Source organism: Corvus kubaryi, unplaced genomic scaffold (assembly GCF_017639235.1).
Source record: "Corvus kubaryi isolate FWS band 111438036 unplaced genomic scaffold, C.kubaryi_AGA036_p1.0 37398, whole genome shotgun sequence".
Taxonomy (NCBI): domain Eukaryota; kingdom Metazoa; phylum Chordata; class Aves; order Passeriformes; family Corvidae; genus Corvus; species Corvus kubaryi.
In genome coordinates, this window is record NW_024581137.1 from 14,884,723 (window position 1) to 14,905,043 (window position 20,321).

Consider the following 20,321-nt stretch of genomic DNA (forward strand, 5'->3'; position numbering starts at 1 on the left):
ATGGCTCTCTGCAACTGCCTGGAAGGAGGGGGTAGCCAGGTGGGGGTCGGCACCTTCTCCCAGGAAACCAGCAACAGGACAAGAGGACACAGCCTCAACTTACACCAGGGGAGGTTTAGGTTGGACATCAGGCGGAATTTCTTCCCAGAAGGGGTGATTAGACATTGGAATAGGCTGCCCAGAGAGGTGGTGGAGTCGCTGTCCCGGGAGGTGTTTAAGGAAAGACTGGACGATGCACTCAGTGTCGCGGTCCGGTTGACAGGGTGGTGTTTGGTGATGGCTTGGACTCCACGATCTCATTGGTCTTTTCCAAGCGAACTGATTCTGTGGTTCCGTCACTCTGGGGCTGCTTCAGAGCATCCTGTGGTTTGTGCTCCAAGCAACATCAAGGCTGGTTTTGAGGTCCTGAAGCAAAAAGAAAGCAAATATTTATTTTAAACATTTTACAATTCCATTTTCCTGCTGAAAGTGAAATATCTGTTCTCAGGGGGCTGATTAATTATTTGATGAATTATATCTAGCCTCTAAATTGCCTGCTGTGAGGGGGAAGCTTCTAAAGAGCTGTAGCATCCTTCCCTGCACCCACATTGCCCTTCCCTGCAGAGGCACTGCTCTGGCACCACGCGGGAGAGCTTGGGAAGTCAAGGCTGTCCCCTGTCCTTTGCAGAAATGACAATAAAACCAGCTGAAATTGGCACTAAACTTACACGTCCTTGTTCTGCAGTAGACACTCTTGTGGTGCTTGCCCCTTTTTTTGTGCATGTTGTTTGGTTTGGGGTTTTTTGTTGTTGTTTGCTTTTAAGAAACAACAGAAAATGATGTGATTTAAGAATCTTCATCTTTCTCATCTTCCTTGTCCTATTCTGGAAGCAGACACAGGCCTGAGAATTGAATTTCTTGGAAAAAAAGAAAAGTAGTGATACTTTACTATGCTTGCTATCATCAAGATCTGGATACATTTCTGGACAGATTTCTGAACTGTGCAAACACTATTGCCAGTGCCTTCTGCAAGTGATAATTCATCTTCACATCTTTCTAACAACAGTGCTCCTTTAGTTTTCTCTCCTCTATTTTAATCTCACATAAGCACAGCAGTGTGCTGGGCCTGGACTTTCCTGCAGCCCCTTTTCGATATCTGAGCCCTGAGTTACTCTGGGGGATGATTGCTTAAGTAGCAAGTTACAACAACATCTCATGTATGTCCTTTGTCTCCTGGTAAATGGCTCCCTATTCTTCTTTTCTGCATGCTCATTAGATGGTGTTAATTAGCGAGATTACCAGATCAGTGTAAGAGAGTAATTCAAACATTTGTCACATGGTGGTGACAAAGTAGGTAAAATGAAGCTCAGCAACAGGTTAGTGAGCTCTCAGCAAGAGCATGAACTATTACTGTCTGAGAGATTATAGACATGTGTGGCACTTTGATAAGTGCACTGTGGACAGTGAGAGCTGACCTGATGGGGCTATGTACAGCCTAAGGAGATGGGAGCCATGTGAATATTAGCTTGGGAGGGAAGAGGAGGGGTGGTGGTGATGTTACTGCACTGTGTGCAGTGGATTTAATCTGGAGAGCTCTTCTTCACAGTTGAAACCCAACTGTATTAAAAATGTATTTGAACATAATGATTGGAAATTAGGTAATGAATATTGCAGGAAATATGATGTTATCAAAAGAGTGCCACTGGTAAGCATTATAGACTCCTCTGGCATCTCTAATACTTAATTTATTTCTTATTGTTACTCTTTGGGCCCTCTCTGGTTGACTGTGAGGCCCAAAGCCCATGAGAGGGCTTGGAAAAGTTGTGATGAAGCTTGACAGTAAAGTATTTCTAATTATTTCCTTAAATTACCTGAAAGCTTGCTTTATTTTTTCTCTGTGGGCTGAGACAGTTCAAAATAACCCAGTTACTACTGGACATGTCCCTCAGGTGAAAGTGTATCTATCTTATCACATGTTTTAAACAAGGTTTCCCTGGTCTAAAGTTCACACTGAAATCTGTTACACAATTACATGCAGAGCTGCAGGCAGTCCCTGGGAACAGCCTTTCTCTGCAGCAAGCAAACCCAGGGAAAGGGGGTTTGAGCCACTGGTTCTCCTGCAGTGCCAAGGAGACTTGGGGCCCGCGGGTGCAGAGAGAAGCATCACGGAGCTACCACCAGTCTTTGGGTGGTGCATTGAGAACCTCGAGCAGGTGCCTGGGGTGGTCACAAAGCCCCAGAAAGAGCATCTCCCAGAGAGCCAGCCCAGGCTGCAGCAGAGAGCAGCAGCCCTTGCCAGAAGCCTCTGAGGAGGGGGCTGTACCAGGACCCCCAGTCCTGGGAGAGAGGGCTCTTCACACAGCTGCAGAGGAGGTTCTGTGCTGCCAGAACAGCTCCTGTGATTAAGAGGTTGAGTTGTGTGTCTGGGTAAGAGGCTCAGGCAGAAAGCTGTTTGGGCAGTATCTTCCCCACCAAACATGACAGTGGGTGTCACCCAAGAGATGGTGTGGCACCCCTGGAGGAGGCAAAGAAGAACTATGAAGATCAACCAACCTTCAGTGAAACTGCGCTAATGTTACTGTGCTTCCCTGTAAATTCCATTTTGGCTTGTGTTTCAAGGGCTTGTTATTACTTCTTGCAAGTTTTGGGAAAACATACTTTGGCAAATCTCTTCCCTTCTTATTTCTACTTCTACAAAAGTTAGAATTGTCTAACACCTGTTACAAAACTTGCAGAGGTTTCTTTTTAACCTCTTACTGGGATTTTGTAATTTTTACTAAAACTCCTTAATGCATTATGATAAAAACTCCTAAAGCATTTTACAGTGGTAAAATCGCAAATTAAGAAACAGTACAATGTGGAAAATCAGCTTGCTATTTTGAAACAAGCACCAAAGCCAGAAGGCAAAAGCATATTCAAGAGCTGCACATGGAGTTTGCAAAAGTACATATATATATATATATATGTGTGTGTGTCTGTGTGGGATGAAGAATCTTTTCTGCTCAATTCTGGTGTCAGTGCTTATATATGGCACATAACTCATTAAAAATTTAAAAAGCAAGCAAGGTGTTTGCCCATTTTTAATGTGAAAGGGAGATCTGTATCTCAATGGTTTTCTTACAACCACAGTGCCTTTAAACTTTCAATCTTCCCCACGTTCTACCAGCCAGAAAGGTTAGGGAACTTGTCTGCTATCTCTTCTCACAGCTGGGGCAGCTGTCAGCAGCATAGACAGCAGCACCCTCTACACAGGAGGTGGCTCTCCAGGGCAGCAGGAGAGCTCTGGGGAGCCCTGTCTGCAGGAGTAGGCACTACCCCAGGCCTAACTTGCTATCAGGAACCTGCACAAGCAATTCAGGTTCAGCTGGCACAAGGCTGCACCTCAGGATGGTTTGGTAGGTCTGTTATGCACAGATAACCCTCCATGAAAATTGCTCCGTGTGAGAATGTATCGCCTAAGCAAGAAAAGAGAAGAGGTTTGGGATCTTCACATCTGGAAGATGCACATTTCAGTATCAACAACAATGTTTTGCTTAGCACAGCCTGCCTGCTACTGAATCCCAGGACCATACTGTGACAGCAAGAGATCCCAGCAATCCAGCATCCCCTTGTATTATGCCTTGCAGGAGACTGTCTCCCAGGCACAATTTCTGGTCCCCTGCTGAGATCAGATTGCCTGAGTAGCAAAAACCTGATCAGCAGGAGACTAAAAACAGTCTCTCTGCAGAGAGCTTAAAACCCCACTGTCCTGAAGGCAGGTATTTCACCAGCTAGTACAGGGATTCAACTTCCATCTGTCTTTACACACAGCAGGCAGGCAGCAGAAGCTGTACAAAACATAACATTCCCCATTGCTGTGTGTTTTTTCCATTTAAGCTAAGTTGATTTAGGTTTTACTAGCATAACCTATGCATATTAAACACCACAGAAGAAGAGAATATTCCTTGCCTTTTTTGGACTCTGAATACATGCAACAGTCCTGTCCTCTTGGGAAACTCCTTTTGCCTTCTTAAGCCTCTATCCCATCCAATCCCTCATGCATTTGATTGGTTTGGGGCTTGTTTGTTTTCTTTTAAAGAAACACTGAAGAGATTACATCCTTCGTTTTGCAACCAGTTTTTAATAGAAACATATAATACATCTTCTCACATAAATATTTTATATAGACACATAAGCACTCACAATACTCAAAGCTATGCAATGTTCCGAAGCTCCAGTTCTCTTTAAAACTGTGAGGAAAAAAAACCCCAAACAAATCATCACACAGGAAGAATGGAAACATGAAGTTTCTAAAGCATGAATAATCAGACTGTTTCTCTTGTGTCCTTACAACTCACTTAAATACTGCCTGCCTCAACGTGCCAGCCAGCTGTGTTCTTAGCCACAGCTGCAGGGGCAAGCAGAGACCATGCACATTCCCCAACAGTGCATTGCCAGCAACAGAGATCAGTCCAAGAGGGATCCAGCTGTGATTCTGAAGTGCACAGAGGGATCACACCCCTGTCTCTGGAATCCAACCTAAGATGGCTTTTGAAATTATTATCTGACAAGATTGTTAGTGTTGAATTGCTGGCATGATGGAGGTAGGTGATTAAGCATCTCTGTCCAGATCTTTTATTTGATTGACTTTACCTTTAGGCTGTACAGTGACCATTTGTTGTTAAGCAGAAGCATTAAAACTCAAGGAGAATACATCTAAACTTCAAGTCCACACACTTGACTGTCTTGACTTTCTATAGCTATCAAGGAGTAACTTCAATAAATTAATTCAGAAACAGAATGTTTTTGAAGAGGGGAAAAGGTGAAGGACTGTAAGGATCAGAGCTGAGAAACAGTCTTGTGCCTGACTATGTGATAAAGCTTTCAGAACAGAGTGAAGCAGAACTTCAGGCTTTCCCTTCCCCCATGTATGACACTGGACAAAAGACATAACAAAGAAAAACAAGTTTGCACCACAGAATTCATTCTCCCCATTCATAACTCACAGGTAGATAAGCTTCTGGATTTGCAGCACCAATGGTAGATGAAACACAGTGCAGTTTAGATTTTCGATATCTTAAACTCAGAGGAGCCCAGATTAATCCACAAGCCAAAAACCATATAGTTTTTCACTCTAGTCCAATAACAAAGAACCAAAGCAGAACAGAACAACTTTCCCAAAGAAAAAGCTAACACTGCTTTAGGCCTGATTGCAGATTTAAAACAAACAAACAAACAACCCACAGTAGGCTTTTAAACATTAGCACAGGGGAATAAATTCTCTACTTCTTCCTTTGTTACTTGACCAGGCAGGAGTACAGGGACATAAAAGCCACCAAAGTGTTCCTGAATTTCAGGTTTCTGATGAGGACCTTACTTAATTCCAGATTAGCTGTCATTCTTTACTTGCCTGCCTCATTTTTAAGAGCTTCTGTTTGCACAGGTCGCACATTGCTTTGCCATTGCTAAAACAGGAACAAAATACACGTAAAGCACTTTGCAGGTGACTCCACACACTGCCCTTCACGACCACAGCCCAGGACGATCAAGACATCCAAGTCACATGCCAGATTTAGAAAGCCCCAAATAAATTCAGGCTCCCACCACAATGTTGGTTTGATCCCATGCATAGGGGAATAAAGGACAAATGAGGTAACTCATCTAACTGCCACCTTATTCCACCAGGTCAGCAATCCTAGACTTGGTTCTCCCGCTCTCCGTGCCAGTAGTGCTCGGGATAACAAACAAGCAGGATGTGCAGTTACCACGGTTTCATGCACTCTCACAAGTTCAGGTCACTAAGGGTAGAAGGAACAGCAAAAGGAAGGAACAGGTACTCACATTTAGGATTTAGCAAATAATGTGCCACATGCCTGATTTGATGCAGTGCTCTACCGCTAACACATGTGCACATGGAACCCTCTACCACCGTTCCTGGAGACTCCTGCACTGCAGAGCACCAGCCTCCCCTCACAGACGGGCTGAGTCTGAAAACAGGGAGCACTTTCCTAGCCTCCAGCCTGTCCTCTTACACTTCACTCAACTTTTACATCAGTCATCAAGCCTTCTTGGAGTTGAAATCTGGTAGAGAACACCTTAACAACCCACATCCCCTCTACTCTTATGCTTGGGAAGTTGCCAGGGCAGGCAGTGATTGTCCGAAATACACTCTAAAATTTATGAACGACAGGTAGGTAGCACTGCTTGTTCATACAGCTACAGTATCATGTCTTCATATTTAGAGACAAGTGCTCTGGTTCTAAAGTGAATTTCAATATCCCTAGATATTTAAGAAAATAAAAGCCAAAGCTAAGATTTCTGCAGGGCACACTACAGAACAGGATGCACACTTCCACGCCAGCTTCATGGCTATGCTAACAGAGATGCAAGGGACCCAACCCACCACAGAGGCACAAGTGAAGAGGGGAGCAGGCTGTACCTAGCACATACTGTGAGGCCTGTGTAACACAGTAGGAAAGAGTAAGAAGGCACAGAGGATGAAAAGTGTGTATCTATCTCTAAGCCTAAACTCAGGGATACTCGAACATGGACTACCTGATAAGAGAAAAGCATCAGCCAGGAAAATGTGAAGGGTCTGTAAGAAAATTAAAGTTCCCCACCAAGCACCCATAGTGCTCAAACTTTGGAGAAAGCTTACAGAAATAACAACCTTTTCTTTCCACACCAAAACATACTCCACATGCAATCAGCAGCTGTTTTAAGAGAAATCTGAAGTGCCAGTATCTATACCTGTTTCCATTATACATTTATCCATTATGAGCCATGGCCCTAAAAGCTACATCTAAGGACCAGTTCACACTGAGGGTGTTGATCAGGGATTAACAAATAAGGAATAGGAAGGAAATAAGTCTCTATGACAACTGCATTAAAAAAAACCTAACAAAACCCACTTGAGTGTTCCTGCTATAGTATGACCAGCAGCAATTTTTTTTTCAGAGAACAAGGAGAACTTTGGTAGCAATCAATTTTAAAGTGCCTTATGCTTCTTAATTCCTGCACGAACCCTCCTGTAGAGGCAGAAAGACATTTCAAGAGTGCTAAGATGCTCAATCAAATAACACATAACATAGCAAGGACGTTTTAGTTACTCTCTCTGCAATCACACATGGTACAAAAGTGATGGCAGAAACCATGTTTCTAGTTTTTCTTCTGCACTTCACTCCTCTTTCATCCACTCTGGCAATATAAGCACTACAAGACACATCCAGTCTCCCACCAGGGCCTGGAGCGCTCCCCTGTGAGAACAAAGCATATGGGGAAGGAAGATCTATATCAGATGGTGGTCACTGTGGCCTTTCTGGCCACACCAGCAAGGAACAGGCTGGCAGGTTGTGCCATCACTGTTTTTTCCTCAAACACTTCTCCTCTAGCACTGTTTCATTGCATAAAAGTGGTGAGCACAGAGTTATTTTTAAAAGGGGCTTCTCAGCATAGTTACCAGGCTGTGAAAACCCTGCCATTTCCCATGGCAGTCTGCAAGTGCAGTCCTTCTGGAATGCATGGATCAAATAACGCAAAGATCCGATCCTTCCTTTCCTCCACTTGCCAAAAGGCCTAATCCCCTGTCTCAGAAGGGCTTTCTTCCTCCTGGCTGAGCAAGGCTTATTCCTCTGTGGAACTGGGAACTTCCCAGTGCCAGCTGATCACAGCAAGCGGGAGAAGGAGTGAAGCTGGTCCTTTCTCGTGCAGCTCAGTCAGGACTTCAAGCCCATTTTTTCCATCATCTGTTCATACACCGTCCATGCCATCGCTGCCATCAGAGTGCGCCTGAGGGCTCGGGGCACACCGCCTCGGAAAAAGCCAACCAGCCCGAAGTCCTGCATCAGGAGATAAACAGCAATTCATCAATCTGCCTATAAGGTTTTAATTTCTCTTTGTTTATTACATGGAAGAGCACAGGATGTACAGACCCACCTCAGTCTCTGAAAGACCTGGGCTTAAATAGCATTTAGTGTTCAGGAAGAATCTGTAGCACTGCACGATTGCAGGGCTACCCAAGAAAGCAGGAAGAGCAGTGAGTGGAAAAACGAAGGCCAGGATGGACACAATAGGTGAGGAAAGCCACACTCAAGTCCAACAAAGATAAGACAAAGGTGTAATCTTTTCCAGACACTTCAGGAAAATGACTAGTCTTTGAGCTTCATATTTACAAAAGTCTCTTAGCAATTCTGTAAAAACTGAGATTTCTAAGTACTGAAGTAAAAAAACATTCTGATTTGAGAAAAAAAAAAGATACATTAAAATGCATACACAAACAGATTCCTGCTTAGGAATAGAGTTCAATAAGGAAAAAAAGTGAACCTGCCAAGGTCTGTCCTTCTGACAGCAAGAAGGAAAAGGTGGGCTTTGAGTTCTTCTCCATCCCGTTTCTGGGATAAAGACCTGGACATTTATTTCTCTTCTGATGTCTAAAGAGCAAACAATTATTTTGTAGCAGATTTGGACCTGAAACCAGCATTTCACACTGCACATTATAGTCTTGGTCTACCACAGCACAACCCCCTTCATCATCTTGAAAATGCTGACACTGAATAGTCCAACTGCAAGAGCAGATGAAGCACTGACACTTGTTCACCTCCTTTAAAAAACAACTACTTCCCTAGCACAGCTGTGCTTTGAGCAAGGGGACCAGAATTGAGGGTGTGGTTGTGCATGTCAGAAGGGATTCACCTCACCTTGTAGATGAAGGCAATGGCCTGGCTTGTCCTGTGGTACTTCTGGGGTGACAGCTGCATGTGTGTTTTGATGACATCAGCAGGCTGCGTTGCCAGAGAGGCCAAGATTCCCGCAAAGATCCCACAGCCAAAATTCAGCAAGGGCACAAGCACTGGATCCAGATGGTCTGCAACAGAGAAAAGGGAATGCACTCAGACACCATTCAGGCCAGGAACACTCATGCTGTGTGACAAAGTGAAAGCTATTGAATGATTAAATCAACATCAGAGTCTAAGAGAAGTTAAAATCTATGCAGCTAGAGAAACCTTTCAAGAGTAAAAGTGGCTACTAGTCAAAGGTTGGCATTATTAAAAAGCCTCACTTACTGGGGAAATGAGTTTGACAAAAAATCAGAAAAGAAAAAATTGTACAAATGTTGCCCCAGTGAGTCCTAATATCAGAAAAGCCCCAGTTTAGTGGAAACTGAGCAGTATGCAAGACAAACAGAAGCAGCAAGCAATGCTGAAGACACCCTGCCTCCAGTTGTTCACTTATCCACTTATGCATCAGTCCTCATAAGGACAATCAACCAATTTAGGGCCAGTCTCCATTTCTGCACTGACCTCAGCTACACGTCTACAGTTCTCCACAGGCAAATGTGAGTGTGTCACCTAAAGCCCTACAGGAGACTAATTTAACTGCTGAGGTGGAGGGCAGTAAACAGAGCATGCAGGCTGTCAGCTGCAGAGCAAGATCTGAGAAGAGGAACATTTTCCATTCCAGCCTCCAACATTCATGCTCACCCTGAGGTGTGAGGTTTTTGGTCTGTGTGTAGAACATCAGGTAGATGCCAGAGAAGGGCGCATCCCGCAGCAGCGTTGCCGTGAGCCCACTGAACATGCCACGAGCCCCTTCTGTCTGATAGATGTTCTTCAGGGCTCCATACACACTCCCGTAGCCAAATCTTCCACTCTGCAAGGGCAGACAAAGGTCAGTTATCCACATGTCCAGGAGCCCTACACACCCCCTGAGGATATAACATCCAAACAAATGGTAGTGTGAACTTAATGTGATGCCCAATGGCAACACAGAGGACAACCCAATGCAAAATTGGGTTTCACCTACCTCAGCCTTTAAAAGAATCCTTCAGGAAGGTAACATATGAAAGATGCTACACAAACATTGTATACAACTGAAACTTACAAATCTCAGGGCGAATCCTATCTCATCTTCTTGACTAAATATCATTTCCTGCAGAATATGTGAACTGAGATGAAATCAGGACTACATCCCTGTCTGTATACAAGTGGTAGCAACCTTCTCCAGGCAAAAGGATTTATTTTGCATCACAAGGAAGGTGTGTGACACCATTAACAGGGGACTAATTGGAAAGTCATACCTCATATCGGGTCTTCACTACAGTCACCGGCAACATGCAAATCCCAGAAACGGCACGAGCGGTGGCACCCAGAAAGACAGACTCCAGGGCTGTGGGTGAACGGTCCACAAGAAACTTTTGCTTCATCATGTACAAAGTGCTGAAGTAAATCCCAACCCCAGGAATACATCTTGCAAAGGACTTCAGGAGAAACAGAAGCAGATGAAGAAAGAAAAAGTTTACAGAAGACAAAATATACTACAGAACATTTCTGAGACTGTTAAACTTGACAGGAAGCTTTGTAGAAGACAAAAATATCACTAAAGCTAACATGCCGAAGAAAGAAAATAAGGTAGAAATCATTTATGACACTGACAGATAAATGACTCAAATGATGTCAGGATTTAATGCATTCCTCAATTGCAGTTTTTTAGGAACAAGATATTCCAAACCAAAATGAAGTTCATGCAGTTGCCACCCCACATTTGCAGAAGTATTCAAGTGTTCAGCTGCTTAGGACTGCCATAACCAAATCAGTAAAATTCACAACATTAACTCCTTAAAATAGGATGTAATCTAAATCATGTGGTTTCATTCATAATTGTACAAGAATTGGCTATTTAAATTCAGGCACACATAATTAACAATAAACACTAAGTTTATTTATCTACTTATTTTTAGAAGTCAGCATTAAAACAGCCACTTACTGGAGAGACACCTTTCCAGAGCCCCAGAATACTCTCAGTACGAACAACCCTAAAGAGCAGCGTTACCATCCCAGCACGACCAGACCTGAAAGAAAGACAAGACAGGAACTGCAGAAATTATCTTCTTCTGCTCCTTGGCAGATGAACTCCACAGCCACCCCTTTCACTCATAACTCTGTGCATTGACCCAGCACCTCCAAGGTGCTCTTTCTCATCTCAGTCTGCTTTTCTTGGTCACTCTTGCCAGCGCTCCTCCATCACCTTCTCTTTCTCACAACTTGTAACACATTAGAGCCCTCTCCCATGAACATTTTTAGTTGCTCATTCCCTTTGTTAGAAGCAGCAGATTGTAGGTTGAATACACCAAGCTGCATGCATGAAAAATTATCTGACAACCATACAGGATTTTTTTCAGGCAGATGATACCCCATGAAACTGCACAGTAGCCACTCCAGCAAACACCAGTCCACCAGAGGAGGACAAATGTTGAGGTTACAAGTTATTCCAGTAGCATTCACAGCCACAGACATTTTCTCTTTTCTGGAGCAAAATATCAATCCTTCTCCATGATATAAAAACATAATTCCTCTTTTAGGAAGACTGATTTCCCAAATTACAGCTCTGAACTCCAAGCCCCAGCCAGCAAATAAGGCAGAAGCCCAAATGGTAGAGCACCTCCAGGCCCCCCCCCCCCCCACATCCCTGCCCTCTCACCCATTCACAGCAGGCTGTAGAGTTTGCAGGCGCGTTTTCAGCAGGTCAAGGGGTTGGAAGAGGAGCGTGGAACAAGTGCCACTGATGGAGCCGCACACAAAGGCCTTTAGGACTGGATGCATCTGGAAGAGGAAGAGTAGGACTTTAAATGGCCATTTAATTAAGAATGGCACAAGAGGAAATATTTCAGCTGATATATCATGCTATAGGAAACGGAGGTGAGCTGACCCCAGATGCTAAGGACAGCTGCTTAGAGCACAGGAAGCTTTTCCAGACCTTCTCTGAGACTGATCAAGTTTTATTTGTGGTTTTTGGTCCCTCCGCTTTTTCTGGGAGATTGTTCCAGAATCTCCTTGAAATTTGGTGGTTGGAAAGAGTTTTCTGAACATCAAATGTACTAGCAGCCATTTGGTTACCCTTTGCGATGGCAAAGGCAATAGGTGGCCCCTTCCCATCACCTACCTGTACCTTTTCCCCAGTCCCATTCACCTCTGCTGGCAGCACCTCCCACCCTGCACACGAAGGTCTCCCCACTGCCACGGGCACTGCCAGGGAAAGCTGCCCCGACCCAAACCGGCCCAAGCGCACCCACAGCACGGCACGGCCTGCTCAGCTGAGGCTGCCTTTCCTATTCACAGCGGCTGCCGCCGCCGGGCACTTCTCCGGAAATAATAAGGCAGGAGGCACAAAGCCCATGGCAGACTTTTTGGTGTTTCGAGAGGTTTATCTTTATTATTACAAACAGATAACGGTGTTTGCTAATGGAGAACAAATTTCTGTGCCCCTCGGCGCAGCAGAATCACGACAGATTAGAAAGCACAGACAGATTAGAAGCCTGCGGGGCACACTCCAAGCCAGCAATGGTCCCCCCGAGCTCCGCCCGGACCCACCGTCGTCCCCCCCGTCTCCCCCGCTGCCCCGAGGCCGCGGAACACGACGCAGCAGTGTAAGAGGCGCAGCGAGTCCCCCTCGCCTCCCACCGGGGCGCTGCCCCCGGGCTCCCCTCGGCAGAGCGAGCGAGGAGGGCCCGGCGCAGCGGCCCGGTGCGGCGCGGCCGTACCTCCGCCTCTCGGCCCGGCATCCCAGCGCCCCCGCAGCCCCAGAGCGCGGCGGGCGGCGGCGAGGCCCAGCCCCGAGCCGGCCCCGCTCCGGAGCACCGCCCGCCCCGCCCGGCGCATGCGGCCGCTCGTAACCCTTTGCCCGCCGCGGCCTTGCTGTGCCGAGGCAGCCCGGCGCGGTGCCGGGGCGAGCGGCGGCCACCCGCCCCCAGCCGGCTCCCCTCCAGCCGCCTCTGCCCCCGCATCGCGTGTTTGCCACGGCTTTTCGCCGTTCTACGTGGAATCGTAGAATGTTAAGGCGTTGAAATGGACCTTTAACGTTCAACTAGGTCCAACCCCGCTCCTACGGGCAGGGTCACCTCTCGCTAGACCACATTGCTCAAGGCTCCACCCAGTGTAGCTCTGAACACTGCCACGGATGGGGCATCCACAGCTTCACTGGACAGCCTGTTCCAGTGTCTCACCACCCTCGCAGAAAAAAAAATCTTCCTAATATCTAACCTAAATTTCCTCTCTTTCAATTTATGCCTATTACTCCCTGTCCTATCAGTGCAGTTCGTGATGAAGAGTCCCTCTCCGGCTTCCCTGTACGCCCCCTCCAGATACTGGAAGGCTGCTATGAGATGTCCCCACAACCTTCTCTTCTCCAGGCTGAAGAACCCCAATGCTCTCAGCCTGTCTTCATAGGGCAGATGCTCCAGTCCTCTGATCAACTTTGTGGCCTCATCTGAACTTGCCCCAACAGTTCCGTGTCCTGAAGTTGGGGGCGCCAGAATTGTACTCATTTCCAGCAACTGTACCCTATATTCCTGTGCTGTATGCTGTATCCAGCAACTGAGCCCCAGCGCTCTCTGTCAGACATGAGCAGTGGGAAGGCTCGGTTCATAACTGACAGCTTTCATGTCTTCCCTCAGTTCACACCTCCCACTTCCCCACAAAACCAGCTTCTTATGGACACCGTGCTGTTCAGAAACTTGAGATGCTCACTGACACCTCCTTACCGCCATCGCTAGTGTTTCCACTTGCTCATCCACATCCTGGGCCCAGAGCAGAGGAAGGCTGGCTTTCCAGAGCATTGAAGACGGGAGGCGCCAAAATGAAGCGTTTCAGTATTAGACCTGTGCCAGCCCTGAGACTGTGGCTTCACTGTGCCTGCAGAGCCAGACACTGCTTATCGACAACAAAACCGGCCGGAGGACCTGGGAGGAGCATGCAATGGTTTTGGCAAGCTGCTTTTCTAAGAATTTGCCTACTTGCCATGCCCTGGCCACGTAAGGAATGACACGTCCAGAACGTCATGCTCCAGCTGTTCCTAGAAGGAAAACCCTGTGTGCAGCAGTAGCCATTATGCACAAACCACTTCCTCTCCTGTGCTTGCTTTGCCTTGTGGCAGTCCCTGAAGAAAGAGAGAATTTTCTTCTCTGGGAAAATGTAACACACAGGCTAGCAAAAGCACTTCATTACAGACTCCCTCTTCCCTTTGGTAAGTCCTCTCTTGTTACACGGTTCGCTCCTCATGTGAGTGACTGCCTTTTATTTCATTAACTGACTTTGCCTGCTAGCTCATGGAAAAGAGGATCAGCTCGTCCCCTTCCCTGCTGGTGCTTTTTTCCCTGCCTCACATCTTGCTCCACTGTGGACCAACACAGGGACAGCACGCATCGTCACAGATGGCACAGGAATCTCTGCTCCATTGCCTGGAGCCCCTCCTTCCCCTCCATCCTGCACTGACTGTGCAGGGCGTTTCTCTCACATATTCTCACTCTCTCACAGCTGCTGTTGCGCAGTGTTTCTGAATCACAGAGGCACTACCAATGGGCTCAGCTTTGGCCAGTGGCAGGGCCATCTAGGAGTCAGCTGGAACTGGCTACCACCACCAACAGGGGCAGATTCTGGCATCTTCTCACATAAGACAGCCCTGCAGTCCCCTTGCTACCAAAACCTTGCCATGTACACCTAATGCATCATCATCTGTTATACAATTGATTATATAAGGAAGCTGTCTGGGATATATATGTCATTTTGAAAAAGCCCCCTTGGCTGTTTCTTTTGGCGTGTTTCTGGTTGTACTGGATGGGACTGGATAAGTAGGTTGTTTAGAGGAGTAAGCTTAACCCTAGTAAGGCTGACAGACTCAAGTGGTGCATTTGAAATATTTCTGTATGGAGCTGCGGGTGGTGTAGCTGGATCCTCTCCCTCCGTGCCTTTGGGTAGAGCAATAATAGACTCTTTTCTTGTTTTCTGAAGCAAAATATGGACTGCAGTGATATTGGCCAAATGGCATGCATCCCAAGAAAGAGCTCATCCAGCATGAAACCCTGTCAGCAACACCAGTCTCCAGGCCCTTATCTTGCTGTGGAAGCGTTTTCTCCCTTAAGCCTCGTGATGAATGAGGAGGTGAAACAGCACCTCTGATCACACACATCTCTGCAGGGATCTGCCGCCCTTCTGCAGGAATGCCCAGCAGAGGGAGCCGCGTCCCATCGTGTCGCTGTCCTGGAGGAATGTTATTTTGCTCTGACAGCCTGTCATTTCTATTTAGGAGATGAGAGATTAGAGGCACAGAACTGCCAAATTCCCATTTGGTAGACACATCTTTTTCCACATTGAATAATTCCTGGTTGTATTCTTTGCCACTTTAACAGAGTTGTGAGTGCATTTAAAACCTGCATAAGGGCAGGGGAGATCCCACTTCAACACTACCAGCAACTGCCAGTAACACTGCCTGTGACAAAAGAGTTTGTTTCTGCTTTTAATTCCTAGTTTCAGGTATTGTAAGAGTTAATACCCAGCAGAGCTTGGCTGTCATGGCTTGACTCACACATAAAACTTTGACCTAATGTCACACTGCCCACTGCAGCCAAGGAAAGTCATCCACTGCCACACATGCAGTAGTTGCAGATTTTCTTGGTTCACAGATATATGTCCCTCTGCCTTTGGAGCGATGATGTGTGAAGGTGGACATCCAAAGGGTTTGAGAAAGACAACAGACCATTCCACATTGGGATCTCCAGCAGCACATCTATGGACTGATGCCCAGTGAGGTGCTGTTTGCTCAAAAATGAACAAAAAGGCGATGTGACTTGCCTGAACTTCAGTAATGGCACCAAGCTCTAGTGAGGAGCAGCAGTATTTAAGGAGGTAACACACACTTCAAATGTTGCCTGTTGCTCAGTAGTGCTGCTCTTTCCTGTGTATCTTGTGTTGTGGGGAAGATCGGAGACAGCTGTGGGATGGAAGCTGTGTTAGGTCTGGATGAAGTCACAGTAGGTATGTGGCAGAATTGGTGGGAATTCAGTGCTATTCAGGGCTTTATTTCAGTGTTAGTCTGTGAGAGCATCCTGCAGTGTGAGCAGTCTGGGAAGAAAAGTTCAAATGTACTTGGCAGTGTTAGGATCACAGTTGGACTCAATGATCTTAAACGCCTTTTTCAACCTAAATGGCTATGATTCTATGATAACTTCCCTTAGGTATTCCTGTCTGTGCTGGGTGGGTGCGGGGGGAAGGTGCCTTCCAAGGAAAATGAAATGTTAAAGCAAACATGGTGCCCTTTGCCATTGCTGGCTATTAGCAGCATTGGACCATTCCCCTCAGCCATCTTCACCAGAAGTCCTTGGAGCAGAGCAGAGACAGCACTACTTTCTCTCTCCTAGACACAGGAAGTGCAGAGCAGGGACAACAGGTGGGACAGGGCATGGAGGTGGGAGAGGTAGGAGACAGGAACACTTCAAAGACGTGGAGGAAGTTGCAGATCTCTTCCACTGAAGAATGTAAGTGCTAAAAATGAAAACCTTCTGATCATATAGAAGATAAGGCTGACATTTCCGTTCTGTAGGTGTTAAGTGCAGAGGCTGAACTCACTGGCTTGGGGTTTCACGCATCTTTAATGTAGTACAGGTCATACAGAGGAAAAGCTGTTTTAGGACTGTGCACTGCCACAGTGAGGACCTTGCCTGTGACTTGGCATTGCAGCATAAGCTGAGGTAAATATTGCCGGCCTATATATGCAAAGGTATGCCTGCTTCTTAAAAATACATGATATAAACACAGTTTTTTTGCACTCTTTCAGACACAGTGTTGGATTATGGAGCAGAATTTGACATACCTGCTGGGCAGTGGTGGCTCTGAGGACATGTTGGTGAGTCACTCCCTGCCGGGTTGCTCTCCTGCAAGCTGAGGACAGTAGCACATCTTAGGGGTCCAGTTTTTCCTATGGCGACCCAGTACTGGGGGAGATGATGGGGGTTTAGAAGAAATCAGTGTGATTGTTGTTCCCTGGGAAGAAACCAAAACACAGGGCAAAAATACCTTTAGCTGATGAGACTGTGCTTGTGGAAGAAGACTGCCCTTGAGGGCACAGGTAGTGCTAGGAGTGTCCTATGGAGGACATCCTGACTGGGATGCTGCTATCCATCTTCTTTAATTGTTTGCTGTCACAGGTACTGCCCAGGGATGTGGTGGTTGCTGCTGGGGGGTGGGCGAGCTGCAGGGAGCTGGTGAGCAGGAAGGGGGCATGTCGCTGCTGCTGGCGCATCCCATTTCTGGCACTCAGACTCCTAACTGGAAAAAAAGCTTTTAGGAGATGAGCGTTAGCATGTCAGTTTCTCCCTGGGCCCTGCTCCCTTTTTCCTTTCAGAAGGAAACATAAAATAGGACCCCTAAACCCACATCAGGGGCTCTCGGCCTCCTGGCCATTCCCATGTTGCTGCTGTTTTGAGGATGCTTCCTGTCTCTGGCCCCAGTACCCCACCTGGACTCGGCCATGGGCCATGGCCTCACATGGAGCCAGCGGGAGGATGCTGGTAACCTCTACCACCACAGCTGCATTTTCCTTGATCTCCTCTGCCCCTCGGATGCAAGGATCTCATCCTGGGTCTTGCAAGGGATGGCCAGTCACTCGTGTTCCTTCCTCATTTGCATTCTGTACCACAGCTCTGGCACATGTTTTTTGTCCTCATGCAGCTTGGTGTGTGCTGACTCGTGCCTGGTATATTTACTAAGAAAGTAACGTGCAATTTGGGTCATATGAATTTCATTATCCTTGAACAGGTGAGTTACACATCACCAACACCTAACTCCTCTGCAGCCTATGAATATGCCTTCGACTACTCAGAACTACACATCATCTGTCATCCTGAAAGTGTTCCAGCATTTGCACCTACCTTATTTCCAGTGCTGTACTCCCTACTGTTTGTGACAGGCTTGATGGGAAATGCTTTGGTTGTTTGGATTCTGACAGTCTGCATGAAAATCAAGACCATGACTGACGTATATCTGCTGAATCTGACAGTCTCCGACCTCCTCTTGGTATTGTCCCTGCCTTTCTTGGTTCAGTACTCCATCATGAGCCAGTGGATTTTTGGAAATGCACTGTGTAAAATCATCAGCTCAATTTACTTCATTGGTTTCTACAGCAATGTCTTCTTCATAACCATCATGAGCATCGACAGGTACTTGGCCATAGTCCACTCTCTCCGTGTTCAAGGGATTCGGACAACTGCCCTTGGAGTTATCACCAGTCTGGCCGTTTGGGCAGTTGCCATTTTAGCATCAATGACAGACTTAATATTTTTCAAGGAAGTGAATGACAATAACCAGATTAAGTGCCTCCGTCACTACCCTGATGGCAACAATGCCTGGAAGACTTTCAGTAATTTTGAAGTCAACATCCTGGGGTGGCTAATCCCTGTTGGTGTCCTCATTTTCTGCTACCACAGCATCTTGAAATACCTGCAGAAGTGCCATACCAAGAGCAAGTACAAAGCAATAAAACTGGTTTTTATTGTTGTCATTGTGTTCTTCCTCTCCTGGACCCCCGTCAACATTGTGCTTTTTTTGGACTCTCTGAGGAACATGTCCATCATCAACGACTGCCAGACAGGCCAAAGGCTAGACCTAGCCATGGAGCTGACTGAGGCACTCTCCTTGGTCCATTGCTGCCTCAACCCAGTCATCTACGCTTTTGTGGGTGAGAAGTTCAAGAAGCATCTCCGTGAAGCTTTCAAGAAATCTGCATGTTTTCTGTCGAACTGCAAAGACTACAGGGCTTTCAGTGGGCACAGCCTGGACAGGCACTCCTCTCTGCACACAAAGTCCTTACAGTTGTCTTCTGTTGGTACTGTCTTGTAGAACTACAAGTCCAAAACTATCCTCCTGGACAGGTGACCTAAAGTTGAGAAATCCTCATCTGGGCATCCACAGCCATGGACTGTTTGAACAACATTTTTGGACATGAAAAGTGGAAGCAGCTGCTTGATTTTGCTTTTATCATGGTTGCTTTTGGTGTACTCACTATTTAGAGTCTTTTGTTAGCATCATCCTCCCTTTCCCTCAGCACATCCTGCCTTGCTTGCGTTGTGAAATTACCAGCAGACTCCCACACCGCCTGAGCAGCATGGAGAGGTACCTTAGAAACATACCTTCCCCCCTTCAGACCCAGTACTGAAAAGAACCGTTTATGTTTCCAAACCCTGGACACTTGGCCACTCCTTCCCTCACCTCAGCAGAGTGTGTTGGCTTTGTGAGCAGGGATAGGACTCGCTGTAGGAGTGGCAACCTGCACTTTGGAGGGAAATGGTGCCCAAGTTTAAGATGTCATACCAGGGCCTGGCTCCCAGTTGACAGATCTGAACAACACTTCCAGCCCCAAAAGTGCTTAGTGAGTGAGTAACTGGATAAGTAACCAAGAAATAAGTGCTGTCCATGTGTTTTGGTGAAAGCAACGTGGATTAATATCTAGGTATGGTCCTGATTCCCTGTCTGCTACCAGGGCCTGCAGCTTCTTGGCTGGAAGGGTTTGAAGCTGTAGCTTAGAAATGATGCTGTGGGTGTCAAGGAAAAACACCTGCAGGAATGAATGAGTGCTGTAGGAATGGATGGAGAAATTGTTACCAGGAAAAAGGCTGAAGAGTGGAAAAAACAGTGGGTGTGAGCTGTCACACGCCCCCATGAGGGGACTTTTCGAACATTTTTGAACTTTTTGAACTGGCAACTGGTGTGCCAGTGTGGTCACTGCTCTTGAGCAGATGACTGGGGTTGACATTACAGTTATTGTTCCAACTTGGAATGACTGATTTTATATATGTGAATGGCTACCCATTCGTATAGATATATCTCTATGTATTATATATAGAGAGGTATGTACATATACAGGCATATCTATACTTGCATATGTGTGTATGTATACACAAATACACACACATATACCCATTTATATACATATATACACTTTTATGTGTACAAATGTTGTTAGATAAATGCAATGAAGCTTTTCGTTCTGTTCTATCTGTCCCTACAAGATATCATCGTATTTTAAGTTTTATAATAAAGATACTGTGTGCAGTGTAATTGCACAATCTTTACACTTGAGAAACCTGTTTCATCATTATTTGTGTCAGCATCTGCATTTTATTCTATCCTGGACAGATCTATGAAGCTGATAATCCCTCCAGCTGCCTCTTCCCTGCCTCCTCTTCAGTTCAGCTGCTGCCTGGGTCCCAGCAGCAGGGTCACAACCTGGCACAGCAGTACAGTTTCTACCTTTCAGGTGTCTTATTGCCAGCCAGGCTTTTTTTGGATATGCAAACCCTCAGGTGCTCTAGAAGGGGATTCACAAAAATTCAGGACAAAGCCAAAGGGTGGTGGGCAAGAGGATGGCACCAACTCTCTCCCCTGCAGATTCACAGCATGAACCCTCCAGATCACAATTCACTCAGCTGAAGCACAAGAGATGGGAATGATTTCTGCAGCCTCACAGCCTCATCCTGTACCCATTGTGTGAGTGCTTTGGGACAGGTGCTGGAGCCCATTAGCCCAAACTGGCAAGATGAT

The 20,321-nt window shown here is 46.4% G+C and overlaps 2 protein-coding genes across 6 annotated transcripts; one reads left to right on the top strand and one right to left on the bottom strand.

Moving 5' to 3' along the window:
- Positions 1 to 156: 156 nt before the first annotated feature.
- Positions 157 to 13,646, bottom strand: SLC25A38 (solute carrier family 25 member 38). Of its 4 annotated transcripts, none has more exons than XM_042044517.1 (7): positions 13,493 to 13,646; positions 11,434 to 11,555; positions 10,720 to 10,804; positions 10,034 to 10,213; positions 9,438 to 9,606; positions 8,655 to 8,821; positions 157 to 405 (listed from the first exon to the last, which is right to left on the bottom strand). In XM_042044517.1, exons 1-7 carry the CDS (start codon positions 13,565 to 13,567, stop codon positions 352 to 354), a joined length of 852 nt encoding a protein of 283 aa, XP_041900451.1. In that variant the 5' UTR covers positions 13,568 to 13,646; the 3' UTR covers positions 157 to 351. The 4 variants fall into 4 exon arrangements, with proteins under 4 accessions (XP_041900451.1, XP_041900450.1, XP_041900453.1 ...); XM_042044516.1 differs by lacking the exon at positions 157 to 405 and adding an exon at positions 4,084 to 7,796 and having other exon boundaries at positions 13,493 to 13,643; XM_042044519.1 differs by lacking the exon at positions 157 to 405 and adding an exon at positions 4,084 to 7,796 and having other exon boundaries at positions 10,720 to 10,827; positions 13,493 to 13,642.
- LOC121672063 (C-C chemokine receptor type 8-like) lies at positions 13,572 to 19,859 on the top strand. 2 transcript variants are annotated; one of them, XM_042044507.1, is made up of 4 exons: positions 13,572 to 13,974; positions 14,739 to 16,474; positions 16,561 to 16,629; positions 17,541 to 19,859. In XM_042044507.1, the coding sequence occupies exons 3-4, from the start codon at positions 16,576 to 16,578 to the stop codon at positions 18,618 to 18,620; spliced, it is 1,134 nt and encodes a 377-aa protein (XP_041900441.1). In that variant the 5' UTR covers positions 13,572 to 13,974; positions 14,739 to 16,474; positions 16,561 to 16,575; the 3' UTR covers positions 18,621 to 19,859. The 2 variants fall into 2 exon arrangements, with proteins under 2 accessions (XP_041900441.1, XP_041900442.1); XM_042044508.1 differs by lacking the exon at positions 14,739 to 16,474.
- The last annotated feature ends 462 nt before the right edge of the window (positions 19,860 to 20,321 follow it).